The sequence below is a fragment of the Giraffa tippelskirchi genome, chromosome 10 (assembly GCF_054371585.1).
Source record: "Giraffa tippelskirchi isolate mGirTip1 chromosome 10, T2T-mGirTip1v1.2.pri, whole genome shotgun sequence".
Classification (NCBI taxonomy): Eukaryota; Metazoa; Chordata; class Mammalia; order Artiodactyla; family Giraffidae; genus Giraffa; species Giraffa tippelskirchi.
This window is the reverse complement of record NC_137284.1, coordinates 35,388,368-35,409,721: the sequence shown is the minus strand read 5'-3', so window position 1 is coordinate 35,409,721 and position 21,354 is coordinate 35,388,368. Positions and strand designations below refer to the sequence as shown.

The 21,354-nt window shown below is 40.2% G+C and overlaps 1 protein-coding gene and 1 pseudogene across 13 annotated transcripts in view; both read left to right on the top strand.

The window, feature by feature from the left end:
• DLG2 (discs large MAGUK scaffold protein 2) overlaps positions 1-21,354 on the top strand; it is a 2,308,738-nt gene that overhangs the window by 2,117,411 nt on the left and 169,973 nt on the right. For all 12 annotated transcript variants that reach the window (XM_081536923.1, XM_081536915.1, XM_081536921.1 and 9 more), the window contains one exon: positions 11,946-12,060. In XM_081536923.1, coding sequence (XP_081393049.1) covers positions 11,946-12,060 — 115 coding nt within the window. The remainder of the gene's footprint in view (positions 1-11,945; positions 12,061-21,354) is intronic.
• Positions 8,988-9,408, top strand: LOC145523539 (ATP synthase F(0) complex subunit g, mitochondrial pseudogene; annotated as a pseudogene). Its single transcript, XR_014066690.1, has one exon. The product of XR_014066690.1 is annotated as an ATP synthase F(0) complex subunit g, mitochondrial pseudogene (transcript).

Sequence of the window (21,354 nt, the reverse complement as noted above, 5' to 3'; positions counted from 1 at the left end):
AACCTGCCTACCTCTAGAGCCAGACTGCATTATCTTCTTTCTCTGCCCCGGTCTATAATTAGGCAAGAATATCATCCTTTTCACTGGGCAAGATCTAACTGATTATTACTGCAGAAGAACACAGGAAGCTTGAACATTATTATTGTAGCTTCTAGTTCCATGATTTTAACACAAAAGAAGGAACCGGACAAAGCCAGCAAAGATTTAACACTTTTATTTGTGAAGGAAGCCTTTTCTTATCTGGTTAGATGTAGTCTTAGGCCCTTTGCCTTAAATTAGAAGGCCCAGCTCCTTGATCCTTCTTCTGATGAACCATTACCTACGACTCACAGCAATTAAACTACAGCCTGTGTGTCTCAGCTCTGAGCCTTCACTCAACCTGCCAGCAGAACCTTCAGAGAGAACTGCCATTGGCAGCTAGGCCCTAATGATATCAGAGGTTTCCACTTTTCCCTCAGGAGTTTCATATTTCCTCTCATAAGCATGATGCCCTATGTGGCTTTATTTCTGTAATCAAGACGGAAATCGAATTTCACAACTTTGGGGACAAATGTCAGATACTGAAGAAATATTCTAGGCAGAAGGGAAATTTTGAAAAGGCTGTATTGATAAGAATTATTATCATCACTTTATATGGTATTCAGTTTATCAAGCATTTTTATATCTATTTTTTCATTTGATCCTACAACAACCTCATAATATAAGTAGGGTGTTAATATTACCCTCATTTTATAAATGAGGAATATAAAGTTTCAAGAGATCTTAATCTTTTTTCAATTCAGAGATGCTATCACATTTAATTTTCAAGCAATCTGATGAGGCTGGTGTATATATGAGAAAAGTAAGTCTGCTCTGGGTTGGATAACTTGCACAAAACCCACACTGTGAGTTAGTGGAGAAACTTAAGATTTAAAGTTGGATCCTGTTTATTTCAGAGCCTTAAAATAAAAGTAACATCAGACTACTCCCAGTTGACTGAAGACACAGGCTTTGCCAAATTCAAAAAGTTTCTGTGCTGACTCCACTTTGCAATAATCTTGGTAATCAAAGAAAATCTGCCTTTATGAATCCATAAAACAAAGCTTGCATGAAGTCAAATTGAAATTTGATGTATCTAATTTCAGACTTATATGCATATTGTACAAAATAACTGGTTGGGGATTCAGACCGTTGTTTGTCTATAAAACTTACTTCATTTCACGCATTAAAGAATTCCTGAGCATTTACTGAAACCCCTTTAAAGGTTCTGTAGCCAGACTGCACCTAGAAATTGTTCTAGTTAAAACAAATGATCCCAATTCTACTGAGAGAGAGAGAGAGAGAAACAATGTATCTTAATTCAGTGTGTATTAAAACTTGCTCTAAAAGGTCTGATCTACCTAGAGAATGAGCTTATGGTTGCCAGGGGGAAGGATAAGGAGAAGAGATAGCGAGGGAATTTGGGATGGTCATGAACAAACTGCTATATTTGAAATGGATAACCAACAAGGACCTACTGTATAACACAGGGAACTCTACTCAATGTTATGCAGAAGCCTGAATGGGAGGGGAGTTTGGGCGAGAATGGATAATGTATATATGTGGCTGAGTCCCTTTGCAGTCCACCTGAAATTATCCCAGCATTGTTAATCACTATACTCCAATACAAAATAAAAAGTTTAATAAAAAAGTTTGAAAAATAAAAGTTTAAAAAGCAATGTACACTGATCCACATTATAGTAGATTTAGCAAACAAAAAGATCATTTTTTCCCCTCAAGTCTTTATTTAGCTTGCCCAATTCAGCAAACATTTATATTAGCATTTATAAACTGATAACCATGTGTCACACTCTGTTCCAAACATTAGGATACAGAAAATGTATGACAATGTCTTGCTCTCATGGTGTCTATAATTAAGATTTTAATGGTCAGTGCTAGAGCATCACAAGTGCTCTTACTTTGTGGAGCTCAAAAACAATAATAAACTCACCCTGTTGTCCAGGAGTCCCAATTATATTTCGCTCCTAGTGAATTTAGTTTTTAATTTATTTCTCTCTCTCTCTGTCTCTCTGTCTCCCAGTCTCTCTGTCTCTCTGTCTCTCTCTCTCTCTCACACACACACACAGTAGTTTGAATCAGAAGTAAACCAAACAACATCTATAAATCTTCTGCAGTGGAAAATTCCATGTCACCACTTTAACACAGAAGCAGGACTGCAGTCTGAGAGATGAGTTAAGGAATAAGCCAGGATAAAAGGCTAATAAAATCCTGAGGCAGAACAACCAGCTTGTGTAGATCCACTGAAAATCCTTCCTTCCAGTGTCCAGAGATTAGCTCTCTTGATGGCAGGTGGGCATGCCGATACACATATGGGAGGGGAGCCAGTCTTCTATAGCAGTCTGTAAAAACAGCAGCCTTCCCAGCATGACTGAAAAACAGCCAGAGACCGAAAGCTCTTGGGCTGTCCCTAAAGTCTGATGAAACATGATGGTACCTCTTTTGTGCCTGTCCAGCTCTGAAATTTTGAGGCAAATGAATAAAAGAAGAGGTGGTGATGGAGAAGGAAATGGCAACCCACTCCAGTATTCTTGCCTGGAGAATCCTAGGGATGGCGGAGCCTGGTGGGCTGCTGTCTATGGGGTCGCACGGAGTCGGACACGACTGAAGTGACTTAGCAGCAGCAGCAGATAGCATATTTAAAAGCAGAGACATTACTTTGCCAACAAAAGTCCGTCTAGTCAAAGCTATGGTTTTTCCAGTGGTCATGTATGGATATGAGAGTTGAACAGTGAAGAAAGCTGAGCGCCGCAGAATTGATGCTTTTGAACTGTGGTGTTGGAGAAGACTCTTGAGAGTCCCTTGGACTGCAAGGAGATCCAATCAATCCATCCTAAAGGAGATCAATCCTGGGTGTTCATTGGAAGGACTGATGTTGAAGCTGAAACTCCAATACTTTGGCCACCTCATGCGAAGAGTTGACTCATTGGAAAAGACCCTAATGCTGGGTGGGATTGGAGGCAGGAGGAGAAGGGGACGACAGAGGATGAGATGGTTGGATGGCATCGCTGACTCGATGGACATGGGTTTGGGTGGACTCCGGGAATTGGTGATGGACAAGGAGGCCTGGCGTGCTGCAATTCATGGGGTCGCAAAGAGTCGGACACAACAGAGCAACTGAACTGAACTGAACTAAGAAATCAAAAGATACAAAGTGAATCACTTAAAAGTTTAAAATCAACTGTTGAGGTCACTCCTTCTTGAAAAATCTAAAATGATGATAAAAGTTGTCTATTTGGCAATAATTGCTGAATTCTAACAAATAAAAGTAAATGCGCTGCTTTTGCTTTTAATAAGAATAAGAATGGATTAATCTTTTTAGGTGGACTAATTCAGTAGCCATATATAAAACACCTTTGCTGATTAAAAGAACAAATGCTGCCGTCCATTTAAAAGTCATTTATTGTTTACAAAACAGAAAGGAAACCAGGATAAGATTTTTTCATTCATTTTTTCATTATGGTTTTGTACCCTTAATATAACAGATAAAAAATATATATATAACAGATGAAAATACTGAAAGATGGCAAAACTTCTCTTAGAGTTACACACTAGTAGAGTTCATTCTCACAGAACAGAGCAGCATTCAGCAGTGGGTTTACCATTTCTTACTTACCAAGGTTATTTCACAAATTCAATTTATACTCTAAGATATTAATTCAGATCATGAAAAACGTGGTTTTCAACCTCACAATAACCAGAAACTTAAAATTCTAAGTTAGTTAGGTATCAGTTAGTTAGGTATATATTAAAAGTATTTCTAATGATCTCCAAAAAAAAAAAAAAAGAAGAGGTGGTGAAATGGGAACTTTTGATTCTTTTCTGAGTGCCAAGTAAATAGAATTATTTTTGTATCATTCATTATAGAAAAGAATTTTGACAAAGTATTGCTTCTTGGATTTGAGGCGACCCTCCTATGCATGCCTATTTGATTAAATCTAGTGAAGAATAACATGTCTCTGATATTTTCCCGAAGAATGTACTTTTCAAATCGTCTCATAGTTTTTCACTTTTAAAGTAAAGAGCCTAGTGTAGAAAGAGCAGTGATATATATGTTTGGCATATTCTAGTTTTAAGCACTTTTATTTATCCTATTACATTGTTTATAAGGTTAACATTTTTCCCTCTCTATACACGTATGTGTCAGCTTGTGAAGGCTGAATCTTGAGTCCAGCGTCTCTAAAGAAACACTACTGCTGCTGCTGTGTGTGTGTGCTTAGTTGTGTCTGACTCTTCGCAGCCCCATGGACTATAGCCTGCCAGGCTCCTCTGCTCATGGAATTTTCTAGGCAAGAATACTGGAGTGGGTTGCCATTTTCTACTCCAGGGGATCTTCCCGATCCAGGGATCGAACCTGCGTCTCTTGCATCTCCTGTACTGGCAGGCGGATTCTTTCCCACTGCGCCACCTGGGAAGTCCTACAGTCCTTCACAAAGATTTAACCTGCCTCAGTTTCTCCTTTGTAACATGTATCTGTCTTGGCTTCTTCCCACCATAATGCTCTCTCATTACTGTTTAGAAAGTGCTTGATACTCATATAAGAGCAGAAATAGATGTGGCAGATGCTCTTTTTATATTCACCCCAAGAAACCAGAAAATTAAAGGCTACACACCAGCCTGTGTGTGAGCCCTTTAAGGCAGAGAACTGTTCAGTGGGCTCAGTATTCCTATCAGTTAACATTGTGCTTGCCATGTAATAAACCCTGAGGAGATGTGTGCTGAGTAAAGAAGAAGGTGTTTTCCCCAAAGAAATGGAAGCATTCACAATTGCTCACCTGTATCTCACTGCTGGAACAGTGATTTGTCTGCCTTTTTCCCACATACCCTTCCTGGGCTCTAGTGACAACAAGTGTCATGTTCAGGTAAACAATATTGTGACCCCAACAGACTGCGTCATTGTAATTTACCCCATCCCTATTGAAAGGTGCCCCAAAGCCCAGGCTTCTTTAGCTTATAAGCCACTAAGAACGTCTAGCTCAGGTGTATCTATTTAAAACATCGTTTCTTGGGTGAGTGGCAGGGAGTCTCTTCAAACTACTTTCCCTGGAGCGTGGAAATGGATTACTCGGCAGGAAAGCAGCCTGTTCTGCTTGAATGTGCAGAATCCTGCTCACAGTCCAGTGATTTACCAGTTGCTGTTAAAACTGCATATGTATCCATAATGAGCACATAGAAATAGGATACTATTGCCCCCATTAGTGTGGCTGAGGACTGGATATGTATTTGTCCTAAGAGGGGCCACCACAGTAACAATGGAAACCACTAACTTACATTTACGAAAAGCTCCATGCCAAATCTCATCTTGATTCTCACACCACTTTGTGAGAGGAGTCTCGCAACTTACAGATGAGCACACTGATGCTCAAAAACTTCCCATGGTCCCATTAGTAGTAAATGACAGGATTAAGACTTAAAGCTGGCCTCCCAGCCTGGACCCTGTCCTGCTTTGCTCGCTGCGTCCCCTGGTAAGTGACATTCATTAGTCGGCTGCATGAGGGCACCGCTGTGGAGGGGTGGGCCACCAGCCAGATCACTTCAAGGATGACATGCCAATGGCTTACGCTGTAGTCTCACCCAGTGAGCTTATTGTTTTCTTCTCTGATGCATGGCTGGCCATCAGAGACTTGAAGATGTGAGCAGTCATTTAGCTTTAATCAACACAGATGAATCCGGTTGCATTAAGTAACCCCAGAGTTCTGGGGCAGTGCCTTCATTCCTGTGTGGATGATGGGGGTCAGTTTGCTTCTGGGTCTCCTGTTCACACTTGACAAACTGCAAAGGAAGCAGGTGTATGGCAGAGCTCCCTCTCATGTGTGGCAAGGGGCATTCACACCCTTGCCCTTGCTCCACCCAAGTGTCCATCAGTAGCTCAAAGCCTTGTGATGATACCAATGGACAAGATCACTGATATTCCTGAAAAAGGCAGCAGCTTCAGAATTGGGCATCATTCTTCTGACCTCCAAATGATTGTGGATTTGTGAGAGGACCCTGAGGTGCCATTCGGTGGTTGCCCTGCAGGTGAATAGTTCCATCCTAGTGTCAGGGGTCCCAAATGTGGCCATCTGTGACTCTTCCCTTTTTGACCTGGTAGAGACGTACAGGCAGAGTAAGGCTGTAATAGGGGCCACTGAGAGCAGACACAGGTTTCCATTTTACTTGGTACAGAAAGGGGTTATGACTTTTGCAAGCAGTGAACAAGAATAGGTGTTAAATTACGTATGAAAATTAACAGCAGGAGTTATCAGTCATTACCAATCAGTCAACTCTCTCTTGTAACCTTCCACATATCTTGAAGTAGGCACAATTATTATTCCTGTTCTGCTTGCTTGTGAGGAAACTGAGCCTAACTTTCACAGTAATGCACAGCTAATAAACGGGAGAGCCAAGATGCTTTTTTAAAATTGAAGTATAGTTAATTTATAATGTTGCATTAATTTCTGCTGTACAGCAAAATGATTCAGTTATATACATATAAACATTCTTTTCTTTTTTGTTATGGTTTATCACAGGATAGTGAATATATTTGCCTGTGCTCTACAGCAGGACCTTGTTGTTTGTCCATCCTATATATACTAGTTTACAGCAGCTAATGCCAGACTCCCTGTCCTTCCCTCCCCTTCTCTCCTCCCGCTTGTCAATCACAAGTCTGTTCTCTACATCTGTGAGTCTGTTTCTGTTTTGTAGATAATAGGATCATTTCTTACCATATTTTAGATTCCACATATAAGTGAAATCATATGGTATTTGTCGTTTTCTTTCTGACTGACTTCATTTAGTATGATCTCTAATTGCATACATGTCGCTGCAAATGGCATTTCATTCTTTTTTATGGCTGAGTAGTATTCCATTGTATGTATACCACATCTTCTTTATTCACTCATCTGTTGATGGACATTTAGGCTGTTTCCATGTCTTGGCTGTTGTGAATGGTGTTGCTATGAACATACGGGTACATGTATCTCTTTGAATTAGAGTTTTGTCCAGGTATGTGCCCAGGAGTGGATCATATGACAATTCTATTTTTAGTTTTTTGAGGAACCTCTATACTGTTTTTGTAGTGGCTTAAGGTCCTGCTGCTTTAATGCAGTTTCCCACCTCAGCCTTATCCTGCTTAATTTCCTTGTCAGCATCCCATTCATGAAGTAAACTCCTTTAGGTTCTGTCTTTTTCAAAACTATATGCCACATACCTAGTACAATCCCGTGTGTAGGAAGGGAGGCATGATAGACCTTGAGGTTGGAGAAGCAGAGATGAGTGAGGCGTACCCACCCTCTAAGGGGTTTATGGGACAATAAATGAGAGGACCAGCATGCATGTAATACAGTTGGTGAAAGGAAAGAGCCTGGTGCTGGGAGGGAGGGGCAGAGAACTGAGGAAGCCTTAGGTTCGGAGGGAGAACTGTGGTGTTTTAATAGGTACTGGGATATGATGAAAACATCTGGCCTCACAGAGACCCGGGATTGAATGCTAGCTCCATGTCCAATGAGCCCTGTAACCTAGAAGCTCTGTGACTTTGCTGAAGTTAACCTCTCTGGTCCTGTTTCACTACCTCTAAAATATATACTTACCTCAGAACTCTGTCAGGAGAAATAACATAATTTTTAAGTACATAGCACAGAAGTTAGTTTATTGAAGGTACTCAGCAAACATGAATTTTCCCTTAGAATAAGGATTGAGCACTTTGAAATCACATCAGGGACTTCCCTGGTGGCGCGGTGGAGAAGAATCTGCCTTCCAGTGCAGGGGACAAAGGTTTGATCCCTGGTCGGGGAAGATTCCACATGCCACGGAGCAGCCTGAGCCCACTGTGCCACGACTACTGAGCCCGGGCTCTGGAGCCCGTGCGCTGCTCCTGAAGCCCGCATGCCTAGAGCCTGTACTCTGTCACAGGAGAAGCCGTTGCAGCGAGAAGTCCCAGCACCGCAGAAAGAGTAGCCCCCGCTGACTGCAACTGGAGAAAGCCTGCACGCAGAACGAAGACCCAGCCCAGCCAAAGATAAATAAAAGTCTCATTAGAATGTTTTCTTGAGTGTTAGGAATTTATTGGAAAATATCCCAAAGAGGAGAGTATGGATGTGAATGAAACATTTGGGGAGAGAAGAGAGAATTAAGATTGAATGGATGTGGTGGTGGTAGATTTTTAATTTGTTGAAAATTTTCAATACTATTATAAAACATAAAGAAGACATACTTCACAATTTATGTATCTATTTTCTTGTTTATTTCTAGAGCATTTCTAACTATAACTTGTTTATCTCTGAGAGGCTGGAGACATGTCCCTCTCCTCTGTCTGTCTATTTCACACATACTCACATGCAAACACACACACACACACACACCCCATTTGTATTTACAAACTCAAATCTTATTGTTTTTGCTTGTAAACTTTATTTTTCAAAAAGGGGCAAAGAAGGATAAACACTTTTGAATACGAGATTTATGTTTAATATGATCAAAGTGGAGAAGTTGAGAACAAGATGGGTTCCAAGTAAGACAAATACAATACAATACACAATATAATACCTCCCCATCCATAGCAGGGAATGTAAACACTATAGAATATGATGCAGAATAAACATTTCAAAAGCATGGTAGAAAACATTTTGGGGATCTGATGAGCTATCCATTAAGGAGAACACAGGAAGACCCTAACAAAGTGCCAATCACATGCAGTTAAGTATCAGGAAACTGTTTCCAGACTGTATGACATGGCTGAGATGGGGAGAGCTCAGAGACTGCCAAGAGGGAACAGTAAAACTAACAGTGCGATCTGGGAGTGACCCTAATTAAATAGGAATTAAGCCTTGAAATTAAACAGAATAATTAGCCTTGAAAACAGAAGTCCTAGAGGAGAATCATCTTGTCTTTCTTCATTATAAAAAAAAATATTGCTTCCGGGCGGGTGACATTCAGCCAGCCAGTCGGGGCGACGGGGTCTCTGTCCTGGGACCATGGCCCAGTTTGTCCGTAACCTCGCGGAGAAGGCCCCAGCGCTGGTCAATGCTGCTTGTGACTTACTCGAAGCCTCGATTGGCCACGTTTTGGTACTATGCCAAGGTTGAGCTGGTTCCTCCAACCCCTACTGAGATCCCTACAGCAATTCAAAGCTTGAAAAAAATTATCAACAGTGCTAAAACTGGTAGCTTCAAACAGCTCACTGTTAAGGAAGCTCTACTGAATGGTTTGGTGGCCACTGAGGTGTGGATGTGGTTTTATGTTGGCGAGATCATAGGCAAGCATGGCATCATTGGCTATGATGTTTGAAGACCAATTTTTAACGTGATTATATTTGCTTTATTATTCAAGTGTTCTTGGACCATGTGTGAGCAGACTGCTGTTTGAATAAAATAAGACAATGTGTCAAAAAAAAAATTTTGAAAATGGGCAATTTCAGTACCTGCAGGCATTTTAGAACTGAAATTCATTTCAGTTCTTCTCAGTTCCTCATTCATTCATTCAGAAAATGGATTTCAGGTCTTTGTCATGATGGTGAAGTCATCCAAGTGGTAAAGGGGGTGTCCTGGGATTTAGTGATTCTTAGGAGCGATGCGTGGCGTTTAGCTGGTGACAGTGTGGAGCATGGCTCAGGAGAAACAGTTCCAACTCTGTGTTCCAGGATAGATTATTTTCTCCAAAAACAGCACTCATGGGGACTGTGTGACGTCCGTGCAAAGCTTGACTGGTACTTGTGCTACAGCATTCTACCAGCCTGCCTCGAGTGTGCTCACGTGCACCAGGATCCCTGTCTGATAGCAAAGGCTGTCATATGGAAATTGTTAAATAAGTTACGGTCTAAACTGTGGGATATAATTAAGGGTATCAAGAAACATGATACTTGTTACTTAAGAGAAGGTAGGAAAATATCCAAGTTAACACTGCTAAAAAGGGAGGAAAGACTATTAGCATAATATATAATAGTGTTCTCACATGTATGGGGGAGTATATGTGTATATTCAGATGAATATGTCTGCAAGTCCGTCACCCACCATCTATGTACCTGCAGGCTATGCTGTAGGGAAGACCAAGAGTGAGAGGAGAAGGGGGGATGGGGACCTCTCATTTTTCATTCTGTGTTTTTTTATATGCTTCACATTTTTACAACATCCATGGCCTTCATTTTGTAATTTAAATAAGAAATGAGATAATGTCCATGAAGCTTGGAGCATAACATCTGCCATGTGGCCGGCAATAAATGTTAATTGGATATTAATAGGATGGCAAGAAAATATGACTTGCTCAGAATGACTTAATCTGCATATAGCATCATATTGATGGTTATATAAATAAGTTTTTTCTCTCCCTGCTAAAATGAAATATTTTAAATTACGGTTAATAGATTTTGGGTTAAATATGTTATTCTGCTCACTTAATCATTTAGGATTTAATTATTCAAAGAGAAGTTTTGAGCAGGAAGCCTTCCAAATCTAGGTAACATGAGGCTTTATTTAAACACCAGAAATTTCCCCTCAGCTATTAGGGTTTTATCTTTAGAGTGCGGAAGTGAGTGCTAATCTGCTTCAGTCATGTCCAACTCTTTGTGACCCTGTGGACTGTAGCCTGCTGCCTCCTCTGTCCATGGGATTCTCGAGGCAAGAATACTGGAGTGGGTTGCAGTGCCCTCCTCCAGGGAATCTCCTCAACCCAGGGATCGAATTCACGTCTCTTTATGTCTCCTGCATTGGCAGGTGGGTTCATTACCACTAGCGCCACCTGGGAAGCCCATCTTTGGAGTACTAAACTTCAAAAATATGTAACCTTCAGAATTCATTATCTTCTGTCATCGAAAACCAAGATCAAATCATTTTCCTTACGGAATTCCGTACCACAACAACCAACAGATATTCAGTAAATTGAATTTAAATTTAATTTTGTGGAACTTTTTATTATAAAAAATTTGAAATATACTGTAAGGAGATCATCTTGTATTATATTCATTTAATCATTCTTGTTTTGTGAAAAGTTATAAATAAATTGAATTGAAAATCAGTTTGTTTTCTGAAATATATTGAGAACCTCTTTTAAAATTCTTCCTGATGAGTTGCTTTGCAATTAGAAGAACCATTTACAATTTGAATTAACATATTCGCAGTTATCTTCTGGGCAAATTGAGCCTTTTACCTAAAGCAAGATTTTCCTAAAGCGAGATACTGTTGTACCAAGATGATAGATCAAGTTGGGATTCAGAATATGAAAACTTCAAATTATTTCTTTTTATATGGTGACTGTGTTACTAAGTATCTTAAAACTTATTTTTCTGTCTTTATTTTTATTGGATTGATGTGGTGAAAAAAATTTTCCTATGATGACATAGTATATTTTAATAATTATATTTCCTTGATTTTTTAAGACCCCTATATTTTTTCTTTGCATGCTTCTAAAATAGATTTAATATTTTCTAACCCTAATCTCCTGAGAAGCTAATTTATATATATTGTGTTAGAATTGATAAAGTTTGGCATGTGATGTTTTGTATTAAAGATATAAGGCAAAATTGAGGTACAATCCAAGTAATCAACTTCTAAGACATCCCCCCCCCACCAAGAAAACAATTTAGCAAAAGTAAATGGTGTTTTTTTCACAGTTCATCACCAAACACTTGATTCTCCAGTCTATCAGTTGGAAAGTGACCTCCTCCTCCCATGGACTTTTCAATAGTGGGGATTTGGTGGTGGTATGTTTTCAAGTTTGCATTTTGGGAAGTAACTGATTTATTCTTTCCCTCTTGGTAATGTCTACAAATAAATAATATGAAAGTGAACCTTCTGTATTCCACTAGTCTTGCGTTGTGCATCCCTCTGTTGCTTGGCAAAGGAACCAACAACAGGGACAAAGAGCTGCCTTGAGTGTGCAATATTTCTAACTTGCTGAAGGCACAGAACCAAATTTGCCATCTTCGTTTCCATTCCCAGATTACGCTCGATTTGAGGCCAAAATCCATGACCTACGAGAGCAGATGATGAACCACAGCATGAGCTCCGGGTCCGGGTCCCTGCGAACCAATCAGAAACGTTCCCTCTATGTCAGGTAGGCAACAGTGTATTTCTTACTGTGACCTGTACTTGTGAGCCATCAGCTTGGGGAGACAAAGCAACACCGTGTAGCATGGGGACACGTGTTCTTAATTAACCTACGCTCATCAATACACCACTGTAAGACCGTAAGTTTAACTGTTGTGAAGAAATTTTGGAAATGTTATTAACTATGTTAAATTAGTTAAAGTCCCCAGCTTTTAACAAGTTCTTTGACTATGTTGTGATCTAAGGTAAAGTTCTTAGCACAGGTTGTAGTAAAAATAGTGAGAAGAAATATTTTCAGTTCGGATCGATCTTAAATTGAATATGTAGGCCAAAGCACTGGATATCTGCTTACCATCAGTAAGGGAATAAAATATTCTCATATTTCTTCCTGACCTCCTTGACGTCTATCCTATTAACTTTGGTGTATTGATTAGAAATCAGTACTATCTCAGAGTTATGTCGCTTTTTTCTTAAAGTTTGGTAGAATGACTTTTTTCTGTGGCATCTAATTACCAATTGTTTCTCAGACCATAAAAGTTACTTGTTCCTTGCCTGACAAAACTCATTAACTTATCAGGAAAAAAAAAGATGATTGATTTAACTTGAAATGCCTTCTGGTCTTTCATCCCCGTAATTAATTCTTGAGTAAGGTCCATCATCACTCGACTGTAACATGCACCTCTTCTTAGCATAAAGCCTCGTATATTCCTCTCAAAATATACTTTATCAGTGCTAACTCTAATTTTAAAAAGCCCCAGAAAACAGTACACTATAAAAACTCAATGAATTTGAAATATCCAGTTCTTTATTAAAAAATAATGCATCATATTTCTTTGAGAATTTTATGTCATATTAGAGCATTAATTTCTATTTTTTTCACAGAGTCTAGGAAAATCTTCCTAATTCCTATAGGAAACTATTCCTCATTCCACTACCATTCAATTAGAAAGAAATGATGATTTATAATAATAAGAATGATATTGTAAGTATTAATGGCCAAAGTGGGATAGTGATGCCCAGTTAATAGTGAAAATGAATCCAGGCATCATTGAGGGAACCACACCCATCCTCACTGTATTCTCTTGGGATCTGGTCTGACTCCCACCTAGGGTCATATCTGTTAGACCTGAAATTTCACTGTCTTGTCTTGACACGAGGTGCATGTTATAAACATTAATTTATATACTTAGATAGATTTGTCCTGTTGGTTTCACTTTGGCTGTAAGTTATCCTTTGTGTGTCTTAGGTAGCTTCAGCAGGGCCAAGAAGGGAGGAGGATTCCAGAAGGCAGCAGGTTCTCGAAGGCCTTGGTTTGCTGGCCTCTCTGACAAGCGTAGAGTCCCTTCTTATTCCAGGGAGTTCCAGTACCTCAGAAGCCCTGAGATTTAAATTTTAAAAAAAAATCAGAATATGAATATCTCAAATTTGTTCAACTGCATTTTGGAAAATTATTTTGGTCCATGTCTGTGTAATCGGTGAGAGGAACTACTGAGAACCACCCTAGAACATGTCTTGTAGTGATGTCACAAATATGATGGAAAGCAGCTGTTTCTGTTTCTCCTCACTTATGTTGTATTGCTGATCTTTGTGATATAAAATATTTTCTAAGTCCTGAAATGCTTTAGTCTTGGGTAGCAAATTAGGAAAAGTCAACTAAATTAATAGGTTAGAGATAAATCAGCTAAAATTAAACAGTTATATAGAATGAAACTGGAAGGAAAAATGATCATATTGTTGGTATCTTGTTAAAAAGTAGAATGCATAAAAATTTTCAATGTTCTAGAAGGAGTTTGCTGAAAATATACCGGTAATAACTTAGTCCTTTTAAGTAAGTTGTGGAAGATTAGGAAAATGAAATGAAGTGATATGATGCTATTATGTAAAACTAATAGACTTATTTGAAATAGTAGTATTGCTCAGAATCAGACCTTTATTCTCTGAAATGGTAAATAAAACTATAACATACAAAAGAGTGAAGATTTAAGGTAATAAAGAACATTGTCTTGTCAGTGCTTTAATAGTTGGATATTGTATTGTATTAAAGGAGGAACTCCTGTTAAATAAGGCTCAAAAATAGCTGAAAATTCATGAAAATTTTCCCAAATTATTTCTTTACAAGATACCAAAAGTATCTTGTAGAGGTCTGACCTGAGTTTCTAGATGACTCTTAGAGGCATAGAATTGCAAAAGATGTGGACCATGAATAGAGTCAAATCAGAGGGAAAGAACTTACAAGATCCCCTAGCCCTGTTCTCACGCAATATGATAAATTAATTAATTTCATTAATGAAATAGCAAAGCCTAAACGGAATTCTTTCTCAAAATGATTTGGTATGTTTATACCTTTGTTGTTTGTTTGTTTAACACTAATTTTGGCTGTAGGATTTTCAGATATGCTTGTTTTGTCTAGATCACTTAAATAGAACTAGTGCCAGTTGATTGTGTTATTTTAGAAAGTCAACTAGATGCTGTTTCAAAATAAATCAGTAGCAAAGTTTCTCTGATTATATAAATACCAGATGATGAGCATGTCTCTTTAACACCCTGGAGTGTTATTCCCTTTGCCCTGCTCAGCTTTATGTCATGCTCAGGCTGGAGTCGTAGCTATCACCAGGCCCACTGGTTAATTTACAGGAGGGGAAATCCTTTTCCAGGAGGAAGGGGCCCCACAGCCACTTGGCAGCAGAGTTGGATCTCCGGCCTTTCAGAGCCATCTATCACTCCAGCTGCCTTAGGCCCAGCTTATGCGTATCAGCTGTTCAGTGTGCTTTGGCTGTGAATCCCAATGTGCTTCTGTCAGCGCAGTGGCCGACTCTTGGATTATGAAACAGATTAGCTGAGAGGAGAAATTAAAAAAGAATACTTCTTTGGGGTTTTTACACAGGATAAACTGTACTATAGGGCTTTCATATGGGATTTCTTTAGTACTATTCGTATTTTTCCATGAAGCGAAAACCTAAGCCAGAAAGCAAGCTGCTTCTTTGTTCTGTAATAAACAATTTAGCTGACTTAGTAGAATATTTGCTTGTACCACAAAACCACCCTTCCCCTTGGAGTTACCTCCTCTTTCCTACACACCATACACTCTCTCTCTCTCACACACACACACACACACACTCTCTCTCAGCATTAGCCCTATGCTGGCTGTGTCCAAGATGATGCATCTCCTCAGGCTCATGCAGAAATTGGCCTCCTTCCCTTCCTAGAAATAGTCCCCCTGGTGATGGCGATGTATTTGCCTGGCAGGGAACTAGCCAGGCCGTGTTGTAAACTTGAGTCAACCCTCTCTATTTTCCAATCTAGTTGTAATTATTTTCCTTCTTCTAATCTTTTTTTGTAAGGCACTTGAAGTGCTTTGGTCGTGCCATGCAAATGGAGTTGATTGTCGCTAATGATAATGCTGTACATGCTCTATGCCAATGATTTGGATCTGCTTGGTTGAATGGGCTATGTGTATTGTGCATTTCATGCATTGTGAAACATATGTAGTTGTAGAACCTTAAAAGTAAATAAAACATTAAAAATTTGAATAAAATATTTTTCAAAATGCTCCACAAGTACATTATCAGTTCTTCAGCCCTAGATGCCACCTGGGCTCCTGGTATGGGTTTGTTGCATGTACTTTGGGGCTCTGTATATGTGCAGGTTGAGATCTCTCTACTGCTATAATATGCACTCCCCTCCGTATCTTTCTATCAGCTCTGAATGCATCCCACTAGCAGAACAAGGCTTTTCCTGCTACTAATAGGATGCGCCTTTATATCTAAAAGCTACCAAGAAAGGTCAGAGTAGAGGGGATTAAATTCACACAAGAGTGCTCATGCCTAAGAAGAGATCCTTTCTTTTGATAAAAGAGAACCGAGAGCACCCAGGACACTGGGAGAATGGAGAGGGGAGGAAAGAAAAGCAGGTAAGTCCACCAGTGGGGAGGAAGAGGTCACAGGAAGGAATATAAAAGAGAAACCTGGTCCTTGTTCATTTGTTAGGAAAAGATATCAATTTGAAGAGTTGGAGTGCATAAGCTTTCTGTTGTGAATTTAGGTTTAAAAGTCAGTAACATTCATTTATGTATGCATTCATCAAGCATGTTTTGAGTGTATATTCTGTGCCAGAACCTATACTGGACACTGAGGACCTGGCAGTAGAAGTCATGTCTGCTGTCCTCAAGGAGCTTGTATCTAGTGCGGGAAAGAGATGATGGGAAGTCACAATGCAGAGTTGTGTGAAAAGTTAGCTCTAGAAAGGCCAAGAACCTGTACTGCTGCCTTATACAAGGATATCTGAATTAATTCTTGAAGATTTTATATAAGTTAATTCAGAGACCTTCAAGCCTTTTTTACTCAAAATAAGAAATACATTTTTATCACGACCCAGTAAACACATATACACATAAAGCTGAAAAAAATTTTTGTTATTGAAGCTTACGTTTTCTGTACAGTAAACTTTGCTATTTTCCATTCTGTTTCTCTCATTCTTTAAAAAATGGAAGTCACAACTCATTAACTTGATTTAATGACTCACTAATGGGATGTGACCTACAGCTTACAGATGGCATAAACAAGGAGGAGCATTCTAGGTAGATGACGCAGGACACAGGCGAGAGAGCACATCTTCATTACATTATAGTCAGCATCTGTGGGATCCCCCTTCCAGTTCCTCATGGATGTCATCAGCACCCCATCCTCACAATTGCCTCCATTTCTCCTCTACGTTCTTTAGCCCCTCTTGAGTCCTCTGCTCACAGTTTTCTGTTCTGGATTTGAAGGATTTACTTCTTTTTGTGGTTCTAAATCCACATTTTAAACTGGCAACTCGAACTTTGTACTTTCTTTGACAGTTTTTCCTTCAAAGGCTATATATAATATGACAAATGTTGAGGTCTGCCTCCTGCTCTATTGTTTAAATCCTTTACACAAAGATTCATCAGAGCATCAGTTCTTTCATTCAACCAACATGATTTCACATGAATATACCTGCAATGTACCAGTCTGTAGCAGATGCTTAGCTACAGAGATGAGTAAGAGATCAGACCTTCTTCCCTCAGGATTCTCACTGTCCGTGTCTGCAGGCAGTTCAGTTAGAATGCAGGACATTATCGTAACTATTCTCATGTGCTACGTGCCTTGTAGTTATTAACCTATTTTAATCTTCACAACAGCCTATAAGGCTTCCTACAATGAAATCTACCCAAAAGACCACTGGTATTTAAAACTCACCTATTAAAATAGTGATCACGCTGGTCTTTATTACAGCTTCATGCTAAAGCTCCTTGAAATGGCAGGTCCATCAATACTACGCCTGCAGATCTCAGTTAATGTCTCAATTTTCTTATATCTTTAGTGCCTTATGGCACAGTGCTTGGCCTAAAGAAGTCTCCTCAGTAAATATTTGTTGAATGAATTAATTCCTAGATTCTCTTCCCCGCAGAGATGTGAAAGAACAAGATTAAAATATAAGCCAAGACCTTTGAGTAGTCAGCCCTCCGGAAACCCAGCATGAAGTGCATGGAGTTTGGTCAAGTCCTGTAGACACAGGCACTACCTTTTGGGATTTCCAGGACACATCTGGGTCTGCAAGGCCTTTCAGGCAGCTTCACCTGCCTGCTGAACTCTGTGACCTTCTTTCAGCTGAGGCCTAATTCAGTAGTACATTTAGACCATGACACACAGCCTATACCTTCTTAGTGAGAGGACCTGGGTTAGGGGCAGGGTTCAGGGTGAACCTCATCTGTGTCTCGTTCTCAACACCCTTAATCTTCCTATTCCAGAGACACAGGACTGGAAGTTACACTGAGGGAAATCTTGAGCAAACAGATTTCACCCAGGATTCTTCATCCTGATGGGTTTTTATTCTAGAGGAAAGATGTTCTCACCTGATTGGTTTTGGTGGGAGGGGAAAGCAGCAGCATCATGTAAGAGACTCTGGTCTTTTTTCTGCTTCTTCTTTAAACATTAATATATCCTTCCACTGTACTTCCTGCCCCACTGTATTTCTGGTCAGTAACCTGGGGATGGGTTTCTCAGGTAGAGCTAGTGGTTAAGAACTTGCCTGCTATTGCAGGTAGATGTAAGAGATCTGGGTTCCATCCCTGGGTTGAGAAGATCTCCTGGAGGAGGGCATAGCAACCCACTCCAGTACTCTTGCCTGGAAAATCTCATGGACAGAGGGGCCTGGTGGGCCATGGTTCATAGGATCGCGAAGAGTCGGACATGTCTGAAGTGACTTAGCATTCATGCAACCTGAGGAACCATGTGGGATGGAGCCAGTTCAGGGAACTTGGCTGCAGTGCAAAGTTGCTTCCCATTTACTTGGCTATGAATTTCTCAAGATTATTTAAGGTAGAGCCATGAAATCATTGAACTTTACTACAAGTCAGGTTTTTACCTTCTTCCCTTCCAGCCTTGGACCCAACATGCTCTCAGCAGCTGTCCCCAAGGGACATGCTATAATCCTGTGTGCATCCCCTGCCCAGTGCTTGGCACAGAGCTAGCCAACAAAGGCATTTTTACTGCCTCTCATTCATTCATTCATATTCTTCTTTGACAAAATTATCATTTATTCCTTCAGAAATACAGTGTATTGCAGCACCTTGGATTCAGAGTTTCTTGCTGTGTGTGTGCTCAGTTGCATTCTACCCTTTGCGACCTCATGGACTGTAGCCCACCAGGCTTCTCTGTCCATGGTGTTTCCCAGGCACCAAAACTAGAGTGAGTTGCCATTTCCTCCTCCAGGGATCTTCCTGACCCAGGGCTCAAACCCATGTCTCCTGCATTGGCAGGTGGATTCCTTACCACTGAGCCACCTGGGGAGCCCCAGAGTTTCTTATCTCTCTTAAAATCTTACCAGGGGAGACATGACCAGGTACCTGAAACAGTCTGACAAGATGAGGCAGAAAGTCTGGAGATGGTCTAGACTTGGGAAATCCAAGAGCTTTGGAAAGGGCAGTGCAAAAGTTAGGACAGGCAGCCAGAACCACACCGAGAGGCCTGTGCTTTATTCGTCACTTCATTTAAGCTTTATAACAGTGCTAAATACAATTATGATTCTTATCCCCATTCTACAGATGAAGAACCTTGTACAAGGCCAAAGAGATTTAAAAATAGCATGGTGCCACATGGCCAACCCATGTTCTCTGCCTGGGGGCGCCTCCCATGGAGCCCATGCTCATTGTACTACAGTACAGAGAGGAGGACGTGAATTCTACAGGGGCAGAGGTTACATTCATATTGACAGACCTCCTGTTTCATTCATACTTTACACGGACTTCCTCAAGGGAGACCTGGCCTCTGGTCCAAACTTCACAGTTGATCAGTTGCTGAAACTTGAACTTTTCATTTATAAAATGGATATAATACCTTGTTCACTGGCTTGTTGTTAGGATTAAGTTAAACTAAGTCTATGAAAGAACCTGCCAGACGGGGCTGTTAGGTAAAGGGTAGGGCCTGTACCCCTTTCACTGCTCAGAGCCTGCCTCCTAGGCTGGTGCCTCCTTTAAAGAGGAATAGATTTTGATTCTTCATGTGTACTTTGAGACTCATTAGCATTATGTGCGCTCTTTCAGGCATTTGCATTTTTAATTGCATCCTTAATTGTGGAACAAAAAGCTCTGTCTTCAGGCAGCTAATTTTGTGCCAGAAATAGAAAGGAAGAATCACTAGGGACTGGGAGGAGGTTTCTCCTTGCCCTGAAATCATAGTCTGGCCCCAACTGTAAAATATTTTTAATTTTTAGTTTCCTATGGGAAAAATTGCTGATCACCATGGGTGACCCTTCCATTAACCATCACATTTCTTATCTATCCCTTTACCCCACGATCTAGAATCCAGATACCATTTTTATTAATGCATGAGCCATATTCATTCACTTGCTCACTCATTCATCCATTTCAGAGCCATAACCTGTACCTTGTACTTGTACCTTGTGGATAAAAACATGAAAAGGGCATCTTTTCTGCCTTAAGACACCCAAGAATCACCCTGCCAGTCTGGGCTCTGATCCTCACCTCCACCCCATGGTAATCATATTTCCAGAAATTTCATATCTCCAGAGGAGGTACTTAGCCTGTTAGGCCCAAATTACTACTTCCAAGAACAATCTGAACAGTTCTAGCTAGAAAAGAGGGCAGAACAATAAAAGGCACAACACACAATGTTCACAGGAGAGAACAGGTGAGAGATGAGTGTATGGAAAAGTTGAGGGAATCCTCACCCTAAATCAAGAGGTTAGGTGAGGAGCAAGGAAATAGATTCTCAAGACATTGGTCCTTTCATCTTACCATTTGGAGCAGTGCCAGATACATTACAGGAATTTGGTAAATACTTATTGAATGAACTTTTGAATATCAGTTGAACATGATGGTTAAACGTGATAGTATTAGGAGACTCACCAGTGGCTCATAGATACTGGTTGAGTTATGCGTGTGCCCGCCTATGTTCCTGTGCACTGTGTAAACTCTCTTCTAATGTTTACACCCTCTTCACTCCCTGCCTGTTGACCCACCTGTCCCCTCCACCATATAGTGAGCACCTTTCCAGTGGAGATTTGCCGGGTTACAGTCTGTATCTGCACAGTCTGGCATGCTAAATCAATCAAGTGAATGAATTATGAACGTTATTAGATTGGAGGGCATTTAATTCTAATTAAAATTTTACATCATTACCTCATGACTTGCCAGTGGTTCCCTGCCTCACAGAGGTCCTTGTCTCTTCTTGATCAGATGAGTAAGCTGTCCTGTACGTAGTGCTCATTGCCTCAAACTATGTTTTCTTAAAATGCATTTAGCCAAACAAATGCATTTAGCCAAACTTCAAATACATTTTCCTTCTTCCTGAAAATCAATAAGAACAGTAACAATGACATTCACAAGTTCTTTTACAAGACTTCTTGGCAGGCAGTTTGCTAAGCACCTTATGTGGATTATCTTAATTCTCACAAACCTCTGCTGTGAGGTAGGTGCTATTTTTAGCCCCATTGTAAAGAAGAGAAAATGGAGACCAGGTTTGAAGTTTACCCATAGAGACTAAGCTGGGTCTAGAACCTAAGCCAGCTGTCCTCTACCCCTGCCCATGGTGTCATGTAGCTTTATTGAAAGGCTTTCGTGTATTTGATTTGACTTGATATAAAGTATCTGTTAAGCAGCTGTTGTTTTCCCACAGTTTTCAGGTAAGAAATCTGAGGCTCAAAGTATTGACCTACCTACATTGTTCTCCATGCCTCCATCCACTCTCTTTAAAGAATAGTACCAAGAACCTAGAATAGTACCAAGCCCTTGCTTCAGTCCACTCTCATTAAAGATGTGTGA